Source organism: Gymnoscopelus braueri (assembly GCF_963280865.1).
Source record: "Gymnoscopelus braueri genome assembly, chromosome: 18".
Taxonomy (NCBI): domain Eukaryota; kingdom Metazoa; phylum Chordata; class Actinopteri; order Myctophiformes; family Myctophidae; genus Gymnoscopelus; species Gymnoscopelus braueri.
In genome coordinates, this window is record NC_137618.1 from 31,625,964 (window position 1) to 31,646,034 (window position 20,071).

Consider the following 20,071-nt stretch of genomic DNA (forward strand, 5'->3'; position numbering starts at 1 on the left):
CAGAATTCCATTCGTTTTCACCGGAAGCCGGAAGCGTTTCAAAAAGCGATCTTTTAATTGTTTTATACTATCTACGGATCGTTTCTCTTAGCCAGTGGAGCATTAGTTACCATGAGCTGTGCTTTCTTTTTCTGTTCTTTTTCGATCTTCCAATTCTACATTATCTTAACATCAGCGTGAGGTTCCTTTTTGTTATAGCGCGGTAGTTCCTGGCCAAACAGGAAACCGTTGCGGTAGTTCCTGGGGACGTCGGCCACGACGTCATGACGTTGGCCAGGAACGTCATTTCCCCGGGAAAGTCCCCCCAGTCCACTTTCAATAGAAAATATATAAATAAAAGGCTTCCGGGGGTGAAATTCACGGAGTGGGTGTTGTGAAACTTTTGCCACTCGCAAAAGATATACAATTTAACTTTAGTTTTGTTGAAAACGTTACCTAGTATTACTTTAAGGTGAGTATAAGGTGCGTATCATTGTGCCCTGTAAGGGGTCTACTCACTCAGGGTCTGAGTGGACTAAGCTGAAATGTAAAGCAAAGAGACATCTGGTTTACATGAAGTAAGCCTCAACTCTTATTTCTCACAGCAGAGCAGAATGAACGTAGCCAAGGATCAGCTTGGCTACGTTCCCCCAGGCACATATTTCTTCCCACAGGAGACTCTCCGTTTGTATGGCATGGAACTAAACCTGCTTGCTTGCACACACAATACTATAAGTACCATGACATTCATTTCCCTCTGCCTCCGATAAGAGAAAAACAACACAGTGGGGTGGACAACGAGACTTGGGTTTCAAAAGGATTGATGTGATCAGATTTGTTGGTTCATTCACTGTGATAGAATTACTGTGTTTGCACAGTGCCAGCCTGACCCAAAAGGCTTGCCAAATCTCATTGTGTTACATTACATATGTAGGCTTCAAAACAGATGCATCCCTGAGTACATCCAGTGGTATTTTCATCCTAAAAAATGGAATGACTGACATTGATCTTCCACGTTCACCCTTATTGCCACAAGATGTAGTGGAGGAGTACTGCATGATTGTTCACAGCTCAGCATTAATGTTGGTTTTGGTCATAAAAGACTAAATATATATTCCACAGAGGCTTCCTGGATGCACTGAATGTGGTAGAAGGGAGAGAGAGAGAGAGAGAGAGAGAGAGAGAGAGAGAGAGAGAGAGAGAGAGAGAGAGAGAGCATCATCAGTCATAGCTCACTCGTCTGGATACAGCCAGGTCGCTCAAAGGAAATAATGATTTTCATCTGAAAATGTGTCTGTCACATGCAACAAAGTATACATTTTCACTAAGGATTCATGTTGTTTGGGAAGCAACTGTGCTCAGGAGCTCATCACTACAGGATAGGGTGTGCTGCTGTGACTTGCTGTGGGGATAATGATCACTCCTCTCCAGATTATTCCACTCCCTTGACAAACAAGCATCCCTGTGAACAATAGAATAAGAATAAGCATACATGGGGCAATTAAACTACAGTATAGCTGTGCAGAATCGAAGGGAAACCTGTGTTGAAGCATTGCTTACAGTATGTGTGAGGTTTTTTTCAATCCATATTTCTTCAATCTTATACTGGAGCTGATTTAGCAATATTTTGAATACCCTCAACTACTGTATAATGTTATGGTTACTATAAAGTGAGGTACTGTGTCATATGGCTGTGGTGCATTTTGTTCTGATCCACACGCCTTTCTGGCATCTGTTAATTATGATTATTTGTAATCATTTAAGCTGATTTAATCTTTTTTATTTCTTTCTTTTGAGTTGTTATTATTGGCCTGTTGGTATAAAACATGAATGACTGTGAGATATTTAGCAAAATATAGCATTTAATGGATTGGCAATCACTGCTTTGTTCTTCAAATCCCAGTTATCATCTGCCATGGTGTGTTTTGGTTTGATGTTTTTGCCTTTGAACATGATCCTTATGATCTAACTAACGTTAGATGATCATTATGATCTAATGTCGATTTAGCTTAATCAGTTCAATGTTATTTAATGCTTTGATTCCCTTCCTTAAATACCACAAATGTGGACTTTTTGTCTTGAACACAATTTGCGCAGACTATTCAAGCAGTGTCTGCAAGTTATTATACAACCTTTAGAGGGAGCCATTTGTCATATTATTCTATGTTCTGAGACTTTACAATTTACATTAGAGGTCATGTTAATTAGCTAAACTGCAATAGATCTTAGTGTCACAGCAAAATGTGATTTGGACAATTTGTAAAATGTTGCTATGCATTTATCCAATTGCTAATATATCTGTCTATGAATACTGATGTTTTCTCAGCCAAATACCTGTTATGTTATATACACTTTGTACAGTCTGGTCATCTGCTGAAAAACTCATTCTGGATTTGGGAAAACCTTGATAAATGTACTGTATACCAAATGTCGTATTAAACTGTATCTTTTCACCTTTTTTGTTATATTGATGGAAGGTGAATCTCTATCCCCATGGCAGCTGAAATGAATTACAATTCTGGTTAACTACAGTTTCTTTCTGACCTTTAGCTCATATCTCTGGGGCTCAGAAACTCGCTTAACCCACTGAATATCGTTCTGTCTCATTCTGCTGGTTCTACATCATTCATGAAATGTAGGTCATAAGATGTATTAGAGGCACTAAGCGAGGCTAGACACTCCAAATTTGGCTGAAAACTTTGCAATTGCTACAGTATACATGCATCTTGCAGTTATTATTACACATAAGAGCTAGACCCTTCTCTATGGTAATGCAGATCAGAGTGTCCTGCCTTTCAGGCAGCACATAGGCACCTTTTGATGATATAGAGATAGAGGAGGTTTCTTTTTAGGACTGTGTGTAGCTCCTGGAGTGTTAGGATGGAATGTCATCTGCATTCCTCAGAGCTCTAGGAGGAGAGTGAGAGTGAGCGAGGGAGAGAGAGAGAGAGAGAGAGAGATAGAGAGACGGCCTGGAGGAGGATTAGCTTGCAGAAACTGCAAGCTGCTCTCTGTACACGGCTGCTCAGCTCTTACAAAGGCAAAATGCCATTAGCACACAACACACACAGAGCATAACAGAAATTGTGTTTCAAACTAATTACATGCTAATGCATCATCTTGGTTTAAGGTAATAATTTAGACCTGGATGTTGCCAGAACCGGTGTTAGTGGTCAAACACTGTGAAACTAGAGTGATGAATGAAATGTTGTTGTAGCGCTGATGTGCTTTCCTGGCTGCTGCAGCTGTTGTTCAACTCCAGCTGTTGTTAAACTACTTGGATTAGCTAGGCTGTGCAGAGGAATCAGGGCAACACCTGCCCTGACCGCTATGCAACACCCGGCTTTCTCTGGTGTTCATGGAATTTACCAGCAGTGGTCAATAAAAATTCACGGATGTTCATAATCTCTTTGGGTTTGGATTTATTTGTGCAGTTACAGTATGCTTCATGTTATTTTACTTTACTTAGCAGCTTTCCAGACAGATTGGAGTGTGCACATTTCTTGCTTTCAAAATGTATACAGATCGCCGATCTACAAGCTCACAATGTGTCACATCACGACACGTTGGGAGCTTGTAGATCTGCATTTTCTTTAAATAATTTAGCCTATAATGACGTGCCCAAAATAGGGATGCCAGGGTGAATCATAATCCAGAAGGCTTTTGCTTGTCAATTAATGTATTTGAATTTATTAAACTATTAGTTTAGACCAGAGTTTAAACTATTGCTCAAGTAATCTTGACCGTGCATTGCTGAGATGACCGAGGGTGATGTTGCACACAGTAATATCCTCAGTGTTAATTTAACTCTGGATGACAGAGTGGAACCAATTGGGGTCAATTTTTACTTTCTCTCAGAGTTAACCGCTTAAACCCCCTATACTGATTTTGAGTGAACGTTCCCCCCAGAATAGGGATGCCGGGGTTCAAGTGGTTAAATTAACAGTGAGGATTTTGCTGTTCCAAAATGGGTCAGGATTCCTCTACCTGACATCGCCCTCCAGTTGGTTTGTTATTGTCTAACAGATTGCTTCCTGTTTATAAGGCAAAGGCTTGCTGAATATATCAGCACGCTGCACTGTGATAACAAACTAGCTCATTCCAGCACTCCAGGAGGCAAAATGCATCCCACACACTACTCCTAGTAGAGCTATTGATTTTTACTTGGGTGAACATTATACTCAACATGTTTTATAGCATATAGCAATGTCATAATGTTTATGAATTGAATACCAAGGACCTCAATGGAAACAAGACCGCAAGGACTTTTTTGGACAGATCTTTTAGACAAAATGTTTTAACTGTAGGCTACTTATGCTGTTTTACATTTCTGCCTAATAAAATATTCAATCAATCAATCAATCAATCAAACAAACATAATAAAACTACATGAAATGTAGGCCTACTTGCAGCTCGTTCATTCCTGAGCTGGACCCTGCTTCAGTTGGAAGCAACAGGATATTTTAGTTAATTAACACAATTATTGTAGGCTATTTAAAGTCAAGTTTGAGAACTGTTTTGAACACATTAGGTTAAAGATTTTGATTTGCTAATAGAAAACATGTAATCTGGAACTTTCATCATATAGCCAATATAGTTTACAAATCATCTACCTGTTGTCTGTCCTTTTAACAAGAGCCCAGTCAATTCAATTCAATTCAATTCAGTTAAATTTTATAGTGCCACTTCACAACTAGTCTCAAGACACACTAAAGAGTCAATAACCTAGAGGATAAAGACATGGAATTTGTATTTATTTATGGCTACCCATTTGTTTACATTTATGTCAATGATTGGGTTTTAAATAAAGGGGAAACTTCTATAGGTCTACCTGACAGCAATTAATGGTGTATGGCAGTATTGTAATACTGGTTGATTGATTGAATACTTTATTAGCAGTAATAAAAAAGCACAGGAAAGTACAGTTCAATACAAGGTCTGCTAAGAGGATTTTAAACCCAAGAAAGCCTAGGCTTGTTTCCATTGGGGTCCTTTGTACTCAATTAATCGAAAAGTTGTATTAACAGTTTTACAGACTTTTGGTCTGTTTTATTTAGATTTTGATCGGCGATGTGACTAAACAGACTGGAATGGTTTCTGAATCATAGCTACTCTTCTCCCATGAGCCCGCCCCCGCCCAGCCCATGGATTGCATTTCGTATACTACTCTTAGCAGCAGTGATGCCATGTCGGCTTATTATAAGCGACTTTGGACTACTTTTTCTGTTAAGTTGCTTGTAAAAAATGGTAGTTGCGGGCTGTTTCTAACCGTGTACTTGCTTATTTAAGCCAAAAAAAACAAAAAACGATTTAAACCAGTGGTTTAAAATCTTGAAATTGTTTTGTGCCAAGAAGCATTTGTGTTGTTAGAATGTTTCAAAAACAAATATTCCAAATATTCCACATTTTATTTCAAGAGTTATTGAAAATAGCAGATCTAAAAGCTCACAATGCGTCACATCGTTGTGAGCTTGTTGATGCACATTATAGGCAGTGGTGGAAAAAGTACTCAAATGTTTTACTTAAGTAAAAGTATCAATACTGCAATTTAGAAGTACTCTGTTACAAGTAAAAGTCCGGAATTAAAAATTTACTTGAGTAAAAGTACAAAAGTATTGGTATCAAAATGTACTTAAAGTACCAAAAGTAAAAGTACAAAAATATTTGAAAATAGCAGATCTACAAGCTCACAACGCGTCGCAGCGCGACGCGTTGTGAGCTTGTAGATCGGCTATTTTCAAATAGCCTCGGTATAAAATAGCGCTAAAGTGGTTAATGTATGTTTCATAATATCATAATTTCAAAATCTGAAAAGTAACTAGTAACTAAAGTTTTCAAATAATTGTAGTGGAGTAAAAGTACAATATTTGCCTCTTAGATGTAGTGGAGTAGAAGTAAAAGTATTGGAAATTGGAAATACTCAAGTAAAGCACAAATACCTCAAAATTGTACTTAAGTAAATGTACTTAGTTACTTTCCACCACTGATTATAGGTTTAAAAGTACTCATGTGGCCTAATTAAGTTGCTTATTTGGGCTTGTTTTCCTAGACCAGGCTGTTTGCTTATTTCTCTCACACAATCTGAAATCTGGCAACGCTGATCTGTGGCGAAGGAACGCGTGTCCTCGGTCCTCCTGAGCACATTAGGATGTTGATGACACACAGACAACACTTGTAAGCATGTAACGTTTAGGCTTTGACATCTCTTCAGAAACCTTCGTGGTCTTTGCACTTTGCAGAGAGTCTTCATTAAAGTGGTGGTCCGTGGTGAATCTATATCGATGTCATTTGGTCATGGGGGACCCGGGGGGGTCTCGGACCCCCATCTGGACAGGCGCTTCGCTTATCTTGTGAGTAGGAACCAATTTATGTGTCTCTTCTGCCGGTGTCATGAGTTTAAGTGTAACTTGTGTAAACTTCAGTTACCAGGGGATTTTTTTCCCCTTCTCATTCTATGGAGCCTATTTTATACCCCGTCGTACGACGGTGTCGCGGGCCATCGGACTTCGTTGTGGGAGTGTGTGAGGATATGGATTTAAGACGGTGGTTCCCAAACTTTTTAGAGACCCAAAAGAGAAATGAGACGTTTGCCCGCCGGGACCCAAGCTAATGAAAATAGCAGATCTACAAGCTCACAACACTTGATCGGCTATTTTCCCTACATTCCTTTTCGAGTTTATGGAATTTCTCTGATTTTTGGTATTTATTTTTTAAATATCTGAATTTGTGAAAGATTTAGATTTTTGGAGGGAAAAAATTATAATCTTTTGAAATAATTATAAACAAAATGTAGGAAATGGTAAAAAATAGATAAAGGGGATATTTACTCGCAAGTCATAAAAATGGACCCACTGTTTGGGGAAACAGTGATTTTAAGACATATTAAACTTGCTTCTTGTAGCTTTGTATGGCGGTAGTCAACGCATTCACAGAACTTAAGTCTATCTATCCACTGCTGGGCCCATTATGTACCTGGGGGAATGATAATGAATGGGGAAATCTTTGTTTCAATTACAGGGATTATTTTCAATAATGTTAGTCAGATATATAGCCTGCCCTGCCCTGAGCTATCTGCAATTAGTATATTTTCTTCTGGACACCACTGTAATTAGGCTACCTCTCACCTATTAGCACCTCCTCCCTCACTTAGACCTGTTTGACCACTCACAGCCACATTACAAGTTTTCTTGAGACCCTGGCTTTGTTATTGCTTGTGTTTGTGACTTCCTACCCAGTGCCCCCAGAAGCACCTTGAAGGCAAATAAAACAATGGTAAACACTTTGCTGCCAGGCCTTGTCAGGAAGTGAAATGTATTGAAGTTTAGACAAATGCATTTGTATATACTGTAGCAGGGTAAAGGATGTGAGTCATTGAAGGCCAACTTTTTTCCTGTGCTGGCATCATTTCTTGGATTGCAAAATGTGATGTTACCATGATATGCACAGCAGCAATGTCACTTTCGTCTTTTTCTTGAATGTTTGAGATTGACTTAACGCATTAAGACAAGATTGCAGATTATACAAAATGTCTTCTAAATCGTAACAGTTTTGTTGCTATAATATCAGTGGTGCTCAGGCGTTTTCATGTCAAGGACATTCAGAATGATATGTATTTGGCCGCTGACCGCCATCAAAATATGTTGCTCCGGGGACCTCCCCAGAAGCAAAGATTTGAGTTACAGATGTTCGCTTTAAAAATATATATATTCAAAGATTTGCACAAATGTTCAAGATTTTTCTAAAATAGCAGATCTACAAGCTTGTAGCGGGACGAGCTTGTAGATCTGCTATTTTTGAATAGCCAGAGTATAACATAATGGTTATATAACTAAAATCTAAAATGACACAGATGCGTTTCCGGATTGAATAGATTAACTGAGCTAAACCTGTTAACAAATTATCCACCTGTGGTGACGTATTCCTTGACTTCAAGAAAACAATGGGGTTAATCAGGACATTGTCAAGATGCAATGTTTACATAACCTTCCAGGTGACCTCCTTAATATGTGAAGTCCTTTGATTGATTGATTGAATATTTTATTAGGCAAAACATGTAAACAGCACAATTACATTTATAATACTTTGTCTAAAAGGTCTGTCCAAAAAAGTCCTTGCGGTCTTGTTTCCATTGGGGTCCTTGGTATTCATTATGGTATTCTTATGTCTGGAATTTAACATGTTGCAGAACAGAAGGGGAGAGCATTATATCATCTACTGTAGGGCTGGGCTATACTGTATATCGATACTATATTGATATTGTGATTAGACTAGATATTGTCTGGGATTTTGGATGTTTAATATTGTGATATGGCATAATGAAGTGTTGTCTTTTCCTGGTTGTAACCACTTACTGTAAGCCCTATGATTTTTTCTTTCAGAAATGTTCACCAATAGCAATAGTCGATCGACAAGCTCACAATATGTATTTGTGCTGTTTTTAATAAACTGTAATCTCCACAGTACAATATTATTGACATATTATATAGGTATTTGGTAAAACATATTGTGATATTTTATTTTATTTCCCATAATGCATAACCCTAATATCGCCTTGATACCATTTTGTGTACTTCAACACAAAAAGTACGGTACAAGGAATGACAAAATCGTTACATATGCAGTCAAACTAGAAGTGTTGTTGATGACATCGTTCTCCATTGGAAAACTCTCCCCAAAACAACGTTCTACTCAATAGCTTCCTTCGCAGAGAGACATATTCATCACCACAATGGATGTTGCTCAAGTGTGGTTGATTACTGTAATCTGGGCTGTCTACCTCACTATATTGTATAAAGTACCTTTCACCTTTCCGCTCATTGTGTTTTACTGAATGACAGCCAGAGTGTTGCATTTCAGACCATGATGAATCAAAGGAAGGTAGGCTACTACCACTTGAAAGTGTGGATTTGCAGTTCCAGTGGGTGTACTGAATAGTGCATGGTGGAATACTACAGTGTTTGTTTAGGGCAGTTATTAATAGATAATCAGTGTAGATTAATTTTTCTTCTGTGTGACTCTGCAGGAGGCTATATCTATGAGAGGGTCTATCTGTCTGGAGACTGGAGCTAATCTCAAACCGCTGTGCCTCCGCCGTGCCTCCACAACTCTTTTTCCCTGCATTATACGTTTTGAGATATTTAAGTCAATGAGGCTGTGATCATGCTGAAACATTGCCCAACATTAGGAGTCATAAGTTACGTCATAGATATGTCATAGAGTAGACATTTGATGTGATAGATCACTGATGTCACAGGCTGGTCACATGACATAGTTTCATAGAAAGGCACATCACATGAAGTAACTCTAAATAGATTGGGTCATCAAGCTCCCCTTGAAGATTCGATCCAATTAGTAAAGGAAGAAAGTGTAAGTAACAACTGGTATATAAGTTGTACTCACCATGTACAGTATATTGTATTGCATTCCAGTTGTGTCTTTAAATGACACATCATTTATGCCAGTGGTACCATTGTCTTCTGCTAAAGCTGTGCTGCAACAGCTTAAATAAGTGCAACTGAAATTGCACTTACAACAGCAGAATAAAAGTGGGTCAATCTTTCATATACATCCTCATGATGATCTTCTTACATCTAATGTCAAACATTTCTACAGTGGTTCTCAATGTATCTTGTGGCATGTTTGGGTCTAAAATTTGACATTATTTGCAAGTTTGTGAATTAATGTGACAATTATTTGATGTAGAAGCCATATTAAACAAAATCAAGAAAATAATATGGTGGCCAAATCTTCTGTCTGTTGATAGCTACCCAACAATTGATTGATCATTAAGATTTTGCTTTCAAGATTGTCAAATGGGCCTGATCCAGAAAAGCCTGGGAACCACTGAGTTAGAGAATGATCAGACTTGTTTAGGCTCAACAGAAGTGCCATAGGCCTACCCAATAAACTGGAAACTGTGTGATATGACACATGACTGTTCATCATTACTTCATACATGAGGTCACCATTACCAACCTGAGTAGACGCACATCGTGATTATGACTTGTAATGGTTAGTAAATTCTTAGTAAAATGGGCCTGAGGTGCACTGTGCTCTTTTTCCCCCCGATCCACACCAAATCTCTTTACTGAAAATAGCCACATCGATCTACAAGCTCACAACATGAGCTTATAGATCAATGAATATTCAACAGAAGCAACAATGTCATCCAAATGAAACACAACCTTTTTTCTTTTTTTTAATTGAAGCTATTTATTAACAACTAATAGCTAGTGGCCTGAACTGTGCCACTACTAAAATGGAATACAAAACAAAACATCACTTACATTGTACTATACTGTATTTACTTTAAGGTAAGGTCTATTCGGTGGATCCCACTCCATCAACTGAAGGAGACCCTGGTGGGAATATAGCATACAGTACTCTCATATCTGATATGATGAAACTCTCCACTCCCATATGTACTCACACTAGAGGAATGTCTGGACAGATTTAGTAAATATGTTATTATAACAGCCATTTTCCATTTCACATAACTGTGTACAAGGGAAATCACATTTTTGGCAAATTGTCTTCATTCACTGGATAATAGATACCTTTTGAACATGTCACATATGGCTACAATTGGCAACTCTGCTGTTGTTTGAAATCGTAATTTTGACTGAATTAACAATTGTACCTTTAAGTCCCTTTGAGATGAGAGGCAGGAGTCCGATAAACTTGGATATCATCGCTCGCTGTATGTCAAAAAGTATTGAGTATAAATTAGCTTCCTATTGGCTTAATTGAAAGCAGATCCCCAATCAGCACCCATCTGGAATGAACTGTGGCTGTGTGTGTCTTAAGTTACAGATCAGCCAATATGTCAATCAATGCAGCTCAAAAGCAGTTAAATTGTATTGTTTATCTATATTACATCATGCTAGTGACAGTATATACTGCAAGGTAGCATTACGTTAATTTAAAGATTCGGCATCTTCCCTGAAACCTTTCCACTGGCTCTTAAGCAGAAATAAATAGAAGGGAAAGCTGAAAACTTTCACTTGCTTTCCTCCACTTGCTTGTCTCAGCATATGAAAAACTAGCCAGTATGACAGACTGCTTCCATTGGTTATTTCAGTGTGACTCTTTTTTTTCTTCATGTTGATGAGCTGATATGATAAATGCTGCACTTCTGTGTACACATTTGGCCTGAAAACATCCATTATGTGTCTCTTGGGACTGTTAGTGGTTGGCCAGTGGCCACACTTTTTCCCCCTGATCCTTCCCTTCATCTTTTTTTTATTACTCAAATGCTTTTGCACATTGTGGCTTGATTGCATTAACTTGGTGTTCTACTGTGTGTAGCCATAGTTTTAAGCTGCTTCACCTGGGCACACACATGAGATGATGCAGTGCTGATTGATCTGCACTGTATGCTGCCGTATTACATATTTTTGATAGTTTCCATAATTTCTGTGTTTTTTATAAAGCCCCTTGAGGTTGTCCAGTGTTGATGGCTCACAGCTGTGTGGACAACACGCTGGTGTTATTTGGCGTTGATTGGCTGGCATGCAAGGAGATTAACCCATTCAATCTGGGAACGCTTCTGTGTCATTTTAGGATTTCTTTGGCTATTCAAAAATAGCAGATATACAAGCTCATAGCTCATGAGCTTGTAGATCTGCAATGTTTTTGAAAAATCTGTGCAAATATTTGAATATATATATTTTTAAAGTGAACATTTTGAACTAAAATTAAACCACTCATATAGAAACAAGCTTTTTCAAAAAACTGTTGTATATCTGCTATTTTTGAATAGCCAAAGTATAAAATAATGGTTAAAATGGTTAAAATCTAAAATGACAGATGCTTTTCCTGGTCGTACATTTTTCAGCTGCAGAGGAGGACTGGGCTCCACTGGAAAGGCAGTGAAGGGAATTGGAAGAGAACCAGTAGCATATTGGATGTTAATGCGTTATGGCTCATGTGAACGTGATGTAGTGAATTGGAAGAAAACCTAGCACATTGGATGTTGATGCGTTATGGTTGATGAGAACGGGATGTAAATGAAGCTCACCAGACTCATCCATAAATTCAGCCCATTGCTCACTGCTCACTCCTTTCCCTTTTCCGCATTGGTTATACTGTATGTTGTATGATCGTGTATATAATCTTTTAAAGCTGAAATCTGAACGTTTTATGTCTTACCCAAAGATACAAACCCAGGTCTCCCACATTGGGAAACCAAACATCATCCAAGACGGTATCCCTGCTCGCTTGGCCATGGGAGATATTGCTTTTATGAGCTTGAGGCAGTACTACTTGTCAACCATCAACCACTGCAGATGTGCTAGTTATATTGCGTTAATATACTCTACCACACCGATTTGCAACATGGGGTCCGGGGGCCCCGAGGGGTCCTTCAAGGAGTTCCAGGGGGTCCTCACCTAAATGATTGATTTTTAGGAACTAAATGGACCCTTATTGATCTGTAAGTCTGAGAGTACTACAAATGGAACCAAATGGGCCCATGCGGGTGCATTTGATTCCATTTGTATACTCTCAGAGTTAGATTAACACAGAGTAGAATCATGGCAAATTTGGGTCAATGGCCAATATCAAATTAGGGGTCCTTGAAATTGAAAGGGTTGTGAATCACTGCTCTACAATGCAGATTGGTTAAAATAATGATTAAAATAAGTTCTGGATTGCAGCTTTTAATATGTATTCTTTTTGCAAATATGTGAATTGGTGTGTTGGCTCAGTCTGTGACTGTGGAACCTATGCAGTAAAATCATCAGTGTTCATTTAAAGGGATACTTCACTTTCACATAAAATAAACATTAAAAATATATATTAAAAAAAAATGAAAGAAGTTATGGCAAAATAAAGGCCCCCTCACACATTAGTAGGACACTCTAATGCGTGAGGGGGCCATGAATTTTCCATTACTTTTTTCATTTATTTTTAATATATTTTTTAAATGTTTCCCCGGCCCTAAAGTGAAGTATCCCTTTAACTCTGTGTATCTACCATGTACTTCAGTACAACTACGGTAATACTATTAGATCATCAATACTACTAATCCTCCTTCACTGTGAATTCCGCTGTGTTAATTTAACTCTGGGAGTGTACAAATGGAACCAAATAATGGAACTACTGTATAAGGTTCCATTTGCTTCCACTCTCATGGTTGCTTTTCTGCTTTTGAAGAAAGGTTCCATTTGCTGGCCAGAGTTAAACTAACACTGAGGATTTTACTCTGTGTACTAGGTCATTACTGGACCTATGCAGCCCCTGAGCTGGATTATCTTGATGGTGCTTTTGGATACTAATTAATGAAGATATTATTTCTTTAATCTGGAAAATCAGCCAAGAGCGTACAGTAATTGCGTGTGAAAGAAGATTACTGTATTGGCAGATAGAGTACTCACATCTTTTTTTGTACCACTGAGCAGATAACAGATTATTGCCTTGCTCAAGGGCAGTTCACTTTGTGGTGCTGTTGAGGGGCGATTCAGAATAAAAATGTTCACACGTGTGAGTGGCTGTTGCCTGATGTCTTCACCAGTTAAAAAGTGAAGAATACATACAAGTCAAAATAGTCCTGTAAAATATGTGCACATATTCGTTCTATACAGCAGTTTGCTACAGTAGCAAGTGCAACAGGCCTAATACTTTCACAATGGCTAAAGTGACCTTACCGTAAGACGTATCCAGTTACTGATCCGGTAAGCCTCTTTGCATGGCTCAAATGATTGGCTTGACTATGCTGGATCAAAGGCACTTTAATCTTTTGCATGCATTTTAAAGGGAGATGCTCATAGTTCAAAGATTTCAGATCAGATTCTGTGCCTCTAGACAGTGGTTCTCAAACTTTTTCATGTCAAGGACCACCAATTATTATGTATTTGGACCTCTGGCCTACACTGGGTGAAGTCCAGAGGTCTGACCCCCCCCCCCCCCTGATTGGCTCATCCTTAGTAATGCTGCAGAACTTGTTCCTAAGATGTTTGCGCTCTAGTCTACCTCGAAAGCTTGTTTGTCTTAAGTTCTCCAATTAGCAGAGTGATCAATCATTCAAGAAACAATAGAGTTCAAACAGGGAATGAACCTTTTTTTTGTATTAAATACCTTGCATTGTATTTTGGGGCAGCATGGATAGAACTGAGATGTTGCATTTTATTTTTGTGATCAATATTTTATTAGGTTTTACTTTAAACTAAGGAAAATAAGGAGCAACAAAACAAGTAGAAGTTCCTCCAGAGTCACAGAGTTTTTATTGTTGGTGTTTTTGTTGACTGAAACAGGGACAGTGGTGGAAACAGATGTGATTACTGAAGATGGCAGCACAATGTGAACTGTTCTGCCAAAAAACATTTGCTAAAAGATTTTTTTTAGATGATGAACTTCAGCTAATACATTTCTCATTCTGCTTTGTTTTTTGGTTATTTTGTTGTTGCTGTCTTAACAATGGTGTATTCCATTTGTGTACATTATATTGCATCCATCTGTTTGCTACATTGGAAGATGGGCAATAGGAGATCAGTTCTCCCACAAAACATCTGGCCAGATTCTGCTTTTGCTTTTGTTTTACTGAATAACTTCCACACACAAAAAATAATGCCAGAGAAAATCATTCACATCAGTAATACAAGTTTTACTATTTCAGAAACACAAAACATTTGTTAGATGACATAAAACAAGATGTTGTATAAAGGTGGCAGGCTAACATCAAGGGGCTCTATTTAGACGATCTATGGTGCACGGAGCAGAAGCAAGGCGCAAGATGCGTCGGGGGTGTGTCCACGGCAGTTAGTCGGCATGTTATCACCGCACTAACGCACTGGTATTAAAGCCTCTGAATGAATCTTTGGTGTGTTTTGGGCGTTATATTAATTAAACCCATATGTGCGCGCATTGTGAACCACGTAGGCGGCGCATCGTAATCCCAATAATGCGCTGTCTGAGTTAAGACGAACTAAAAGCTGGTTTACACGGTTTAAGCACTAAATCTGGGCTTAAGATAGCAGTGTGCCCTAATAGCCCCAGACCACACCTAATTTTAAGACCATTTTAAGACACCCATTGGTGCTAAATAGGTGCAAGATTATTTGGTATTTAGACAGCGTGGGCGATGTGTCTAGAAATGACAACTGCGTCGGTCGGAAGATGGCAATGATAACTGCGCTGCCCATTTGCGCAATGTCACGCCGGGCGGAAAAGATAGGCCCCAAGAGCCTTTCCTTATAGACAGCAAACAGCCTGAAAATAACTACCTTGTCCTTTCATAGTATTTGTCATGGGAAATCTGTTGTTAATGTTCGCCCTGCTTTGTCAGTGCTTACTGTATGTCTTCAAAGAGCAATGTTTGTGTGCGTGTGCAGGGGTGCGTGTGTGCGCCGTGCACATGTGTGTGTTCCTCCTGACATAATGTGTGCCATATTTTTGGGTGGGGACAAAATCGGTGATCGCAATTTGATTTTATTCCAGTTTAATAGGGTTAAGAAGTATGTATACCTGCTAGGATTAAGATAGGGTAAGGGTTAGAGCTAGACTGGTTATGGTGAAGGTTAGGGAGATTGCAGCCATTACAATGCCCCTTAAATGCAAAAGTAACGTGTGTGTGTGTGTGTGTGTGTGTGTGTGTGTGTGTGTGTGTGTGTGTGTGTGTGTGTGTCTGTGTGTTGTCCTCAGGGTGATTTCACGTGGAACAGCGTGTCAGGACGTACTGTGGGCCTGAAGCCAGTCCCCCTGCAGAGCCTTTCAGAGCTGGAGCGAGTTCGTCTCCAGGATGTTGCCTTCAGCCGGTTGCTCCAGGATTGTGACCTGGGCTGCCAGATCACCTTTCCTAAAGGTGTGTGTGTGTGTGTGTGTGTGTGTGTGTGTGTGTGTGTGTGTGTGTGTGTGTGTGTGTGTGTGTGTGTGTGTGTGTGTGTGTGTGTGTGTGTGTGTGTGTGTGTGTGTGTGTGTGTGTGTGTGTGTGTGTGTGTGTGTGTGTGTGTGTGTGTGTCAGAGTTAAAACCTCGTTCATAGCTGCCCTTGCCAGCGATTTTCGTGTTTTTTTGTTTCGTTATTTAATTCACATATAGAAAGTCTAGCTGGACATATGAATCGTTTTGATCGTTCCACCACTAGAGAGCAGCACATACCAGCTTGATCACCTCGCTGACACACTCGCCCCCCCCCACTCACACAGTCAAACACATGAACCGGATGTGAAATGGTCTTAGATTCTCTGATCTGCGAAAATTACGATGCGATACACGACGGGGATGACTGTTCGTCACCCAGACCATAGATTATAGGAGGGGAGGTCTCCGATCGTTTTTTATAGCGTGTGAAAAAACGTTTGTTTCCCTATTATGGTCGAAAATGACTGGGGGGAAAAAAATTAAAACCGGAAACGGAACCCAAGTCATGAAACCGGATGCAGTGGTGGGTGAAGTAAGTGGAACCTGAAACTTAGACTGATTAATTACAGAATAGCGTGATCAGAGCATAAAGATCAATAAAGACCATAGATCGCATTAATGCGATCTTGGCGGCCAGGCACGCTATTTATTAGATCGCATTAATGCGATAATGGCGGCCTATGAGTTAAGAGCTTATATTAATGAATACCAATTTATTTTAAATTAACCAATCTGTATGGTAGATTATATTAACTAGACCATACCCGGTGAAGTGCGCAGGCAAAAGTAGTAGCGACGGGACGCAGCTTTTACGGATTGCAGCTTTTACCCTGAGAGATAGCCGATAGACCCATTTGGATCCATTCTTACGCTCACAGGGCTTGCTTAACCCAAGATTCTACTGTGTGCACAGACACATACAAACACAGCACACCCCTGTCACTTGTCCCCTATCCCTATCCAACCATTTTTTCCATTCAGTGCATGTCAGTGTTTCAGGAGCTTGTCGCAGCACGCCTTGACAAACCCTGAGTGAAACTCTTCCAGTCCTGCTGGTTTTATTGTGAAATTTGGAAAAAGGATTTTTTTTTCTTTTTCTCCCAGCTTGAAAGACACAACGTTTGCTTTTGATATGCAGGGCGATAGACGATAGATGGCAGTGGTGAACCCTTGTTTCTCAGACCTATTTTTCATGGAGTGAGGCTGTCTTTCTTCACCCCCTCAGATCTGTTTCATGTCAGCCTTTTCCTCAGTCATACATCACGTTTCCTCATCTGGTCGAGAGCTTCGCTTTCTGCTGCTCACATGATGCATGAAACCTCATTTAGGCCTGATCCATAATTCGTCGTACGATGGAGTTACATGCCCAAACTAGCCAATCTACAAGTTGTGAGCTTGTAGATCTTCATTTTTTTATTTACTTTATTTACGTGATTTTCAAGCAAGCCACTGTGTGTGTGTGTGTGTGTGTGTGTGTGTGTGTGTGTGTGTGTGTGTGTGTGTGTGTGTGTGTGTGTGTGTGTGTGTGTGTGTGTGTGTGTGTGTGTGTGTGTGTGTGTGTGTGTGTGTGTGTGTGTGTGTGTGTGTGTGTGTGTGGTCTGGGTTGGGGGTGCGGGGGGAGGCTGTGGGTGTAGTTTCTCTTGTGTCTTTTGAAACAGCAGTTGTAGGTTTCATAACTTAACCATTGAATACATGTGGATTCCTATTCAATAAGGATCTAGGTCAAGGTATGCACAGGCATGCCTTTATTCAGGTACTAACATTGTATAGACTATAAATTAGGATTCACATTCCAGGTTTTCATCTCTTGACATAAATTACATTCGGGTTGCCTAGTTTTGCCTGCTTTCTTGAATTGTGTCATAGTTTGGGAAGGTAGGACAAGAATACAGTGTAGTTATTTACAGCGGTGTATGTTTTATTAAAGCTGTTCGCCTCTTTTCAGATTGCCACAAGCGTAAGAAGTCACTTCGGAGAAAGCTGGATTCATTATCCAAAGAGAAGAGCAAAGACAAAGGTACTGGGAAATCTACGTGTGACTCCTTTACAGTAATGCCCACAGTCCATCTCAATATGACATTCATCATCGTCATGTTTACACCATGACGTAATGGCAGTGATGAGAAATCTTTTGTGCTCTTTTCCTCACAAACCGATAAGACTGGCCTACACGCAGTCCGTGATAATATTATTGTTAGTCTTTCCAACCCAGTGAAGATAAACACAGCCGCTTTTAGGATTGTGGGATAGCTACATGGACCCTTGTTCCCCACGTCCAGCTGGGTCTTGTTTTCTCACACACTCCGCCTGGTCAGCCGTTGACAGTGGAAAAGGCGCTCTTTGATCCGGCCGGCCGGAACTGTGTGTGGCGCTCACTGGAGCAGACGCACTCCGCTGTTTATACCCACAGTGTGAAAATATACAGTCAAGTATCCTCCAGAAAAGAGGCTGCTAGCCTGCCGGAGCTACCGCGCTGCTCGGCCCCCCTGCAACAATGCAATGCTGGCAGGAATGTGGGCTTCTCTGTCAGCGGGGGCGGTCAAGGGAATAACAAAAACAATCTTGAGAGGTGGCCCCGTCGTCATAGTCCTGTCCTCAAGGCATGGTCAGCCCCCTTCCTCTTCTCTCTGTGTTTACAGAGACACATCAGAAAGTATGTGTGTTCCCTGACGCTGGAAATTGGATCTGTGCGGTTGGAGCATATTGTTTTTGTTCGGCTGTGCAGTTGTTGCCGGTGATGTTCAGGGCCATATTGTGCATTCTCACTTTAGGGTTCTCACAAACCACAGCACAGCATTGGAACACAGAAATAACACATATAATAGCACATGCTACCTCTTATTTATCTAAGTTGGCATTGACCATATTCACAGTGTGAACATGGTCAATAGATGCAGTGATATGAACTCTGTCTCCCTGCACTCCCCCACAGAGACTCTGCCTCAGGCGTTTGGAATACCGCTCTCACAGGTCATATCCAATGACCGAGCACACAAGCAGCGCCATGACCCACAGCGGGAGGGCCACAGGGACCCCAGTGACCTGATGCTGTCCTTCCTCCACCTCACTTCTGCCTCCAAGAGGGCCAACAAGGATCTCTCCAGCAGCAACTCCTCCCTCAGCTCCACCTCTGAGACCCCCAACGGGTCACCTCTGCCCAGCACACCGGAGGCAGCGCCAAGGACCCGCAGAAGGGTAAGACACCGTAGGCTTTGCTGCCCCTGTCCCCCCGTCGAAGACTGATTTATGCTTCGGTGAAGCATAAATTAGCCTTAAGCTGCAAAGCAGCTCCAGGGATCCAGGCGGAAGAGGCTACTGGTTCCCTGTGATTATTTGTGACGTTGGCACATACTGTATTCAGCTTGTTACTGGAAGCTCACTCAGCCGTCACCCACCGTTGCAGCATGTGTTATCACTTGCAGCCTGTGATCAGCCGCATGACTGTTTACCAGGTCTGCGTGACTGTACCGTCTTCACCCGTCTGTTTCTGGCAGGGTGGAGTGTCTGTGGATTGCATCACCGACCTCGATGATAACCAGTCTCGACTCCTGGAAGCCCTCCAGCTGTCGCTGCCCGTCGAGACGCCCAGCAACAGGAGCAAGCGCAGCGACAAGAAGCTGAGCCTCAACCCCATTTATAGACAGGTGCCCCGCGTGGTGGAGAACTGCTGTCAGCACCTGGAGAGATACGGTACACATCATCAAAGTTTAAAATGACTAACAGTCTGTAAGAACACTAGATGCCCTGTTTACGACCATTGCTGCTGGCGCTAGCAAGACAACATATAATTCAATAACAAATGTGTAGTTTGTATGTTCAACATTAACCACTTAAGCCTGATTTAGGACCTCGTCGTACGATGGTGTTGCACAGACAAAATTGCTACAATCTACAAACTCACATTTAAAATGCTCCCACGAGCTTATAAATGTGCTATTTTGCTTAAAACTGATTATTCTTGAATTTAGCCTATAATGACATGCCCAAATGGGGATGCCAGGATTAATGTGGTTAATGGGTGTGGTGTTGTTCATAAGCGTCTTGAAACTGCATCACCATCTAAATAGTATGCTGTACACTGTCCTTAGGCCTGCAGACGGTTGGCATTTTCCGCGTTGGGAGTTCCAAGAAGAGAGTGCGACAGGTAGGTTACCCGTACCTCAGGGGTGGGCAACCACGTGTTTAAGATCAATCGGTCGATAGTGAGGGTCTTTTTGGTTGATCGCATAGCAATT

At 40.6% G+C, this 20,071-nt stretch overlaps 1 protein-coding gene across 3 annotated transcripts in view; it reads left to right on the forward strand.

Moving 5' to 3' along the window:
• The window catches only part of LOC308105630 (rho GTPase-activating protein 6), a 34,679-nt gene that overhangs the window by 7,277 nt on the left and 7,331 nt on the right, over positions 1–20,071 (forward strand). For 2 of the 3 annotated variants that reach the window (XM_080456478.1, XM_080456479.1), the window contains exons 2-6: positions 15,619–15,778; positions 17,782–17,853; positions 18,769–19,031; positions 19,331–19,526; positions 19,925–19,980. In XM_080456478.1, the coding sequence (XP_080312604.1) occupies positions 15,619–15,778; positions 17,782–17,853; positions 18,769–19,031; positions 19,331–19,526; positions 19,925–19,980 (747 nt within the window). Of the gene's footprint in view, positions 1–6,135; positions 6,330–15,618; positions 15,779–17,781; positions 17,854–18,768; positions 19,032–19,330; positions 19,527–19,924; positions 19,981–20,071 lie in introns of those variants that run through there. The other variant, XM_080456480.1, reaches the window with a different exon arrangement.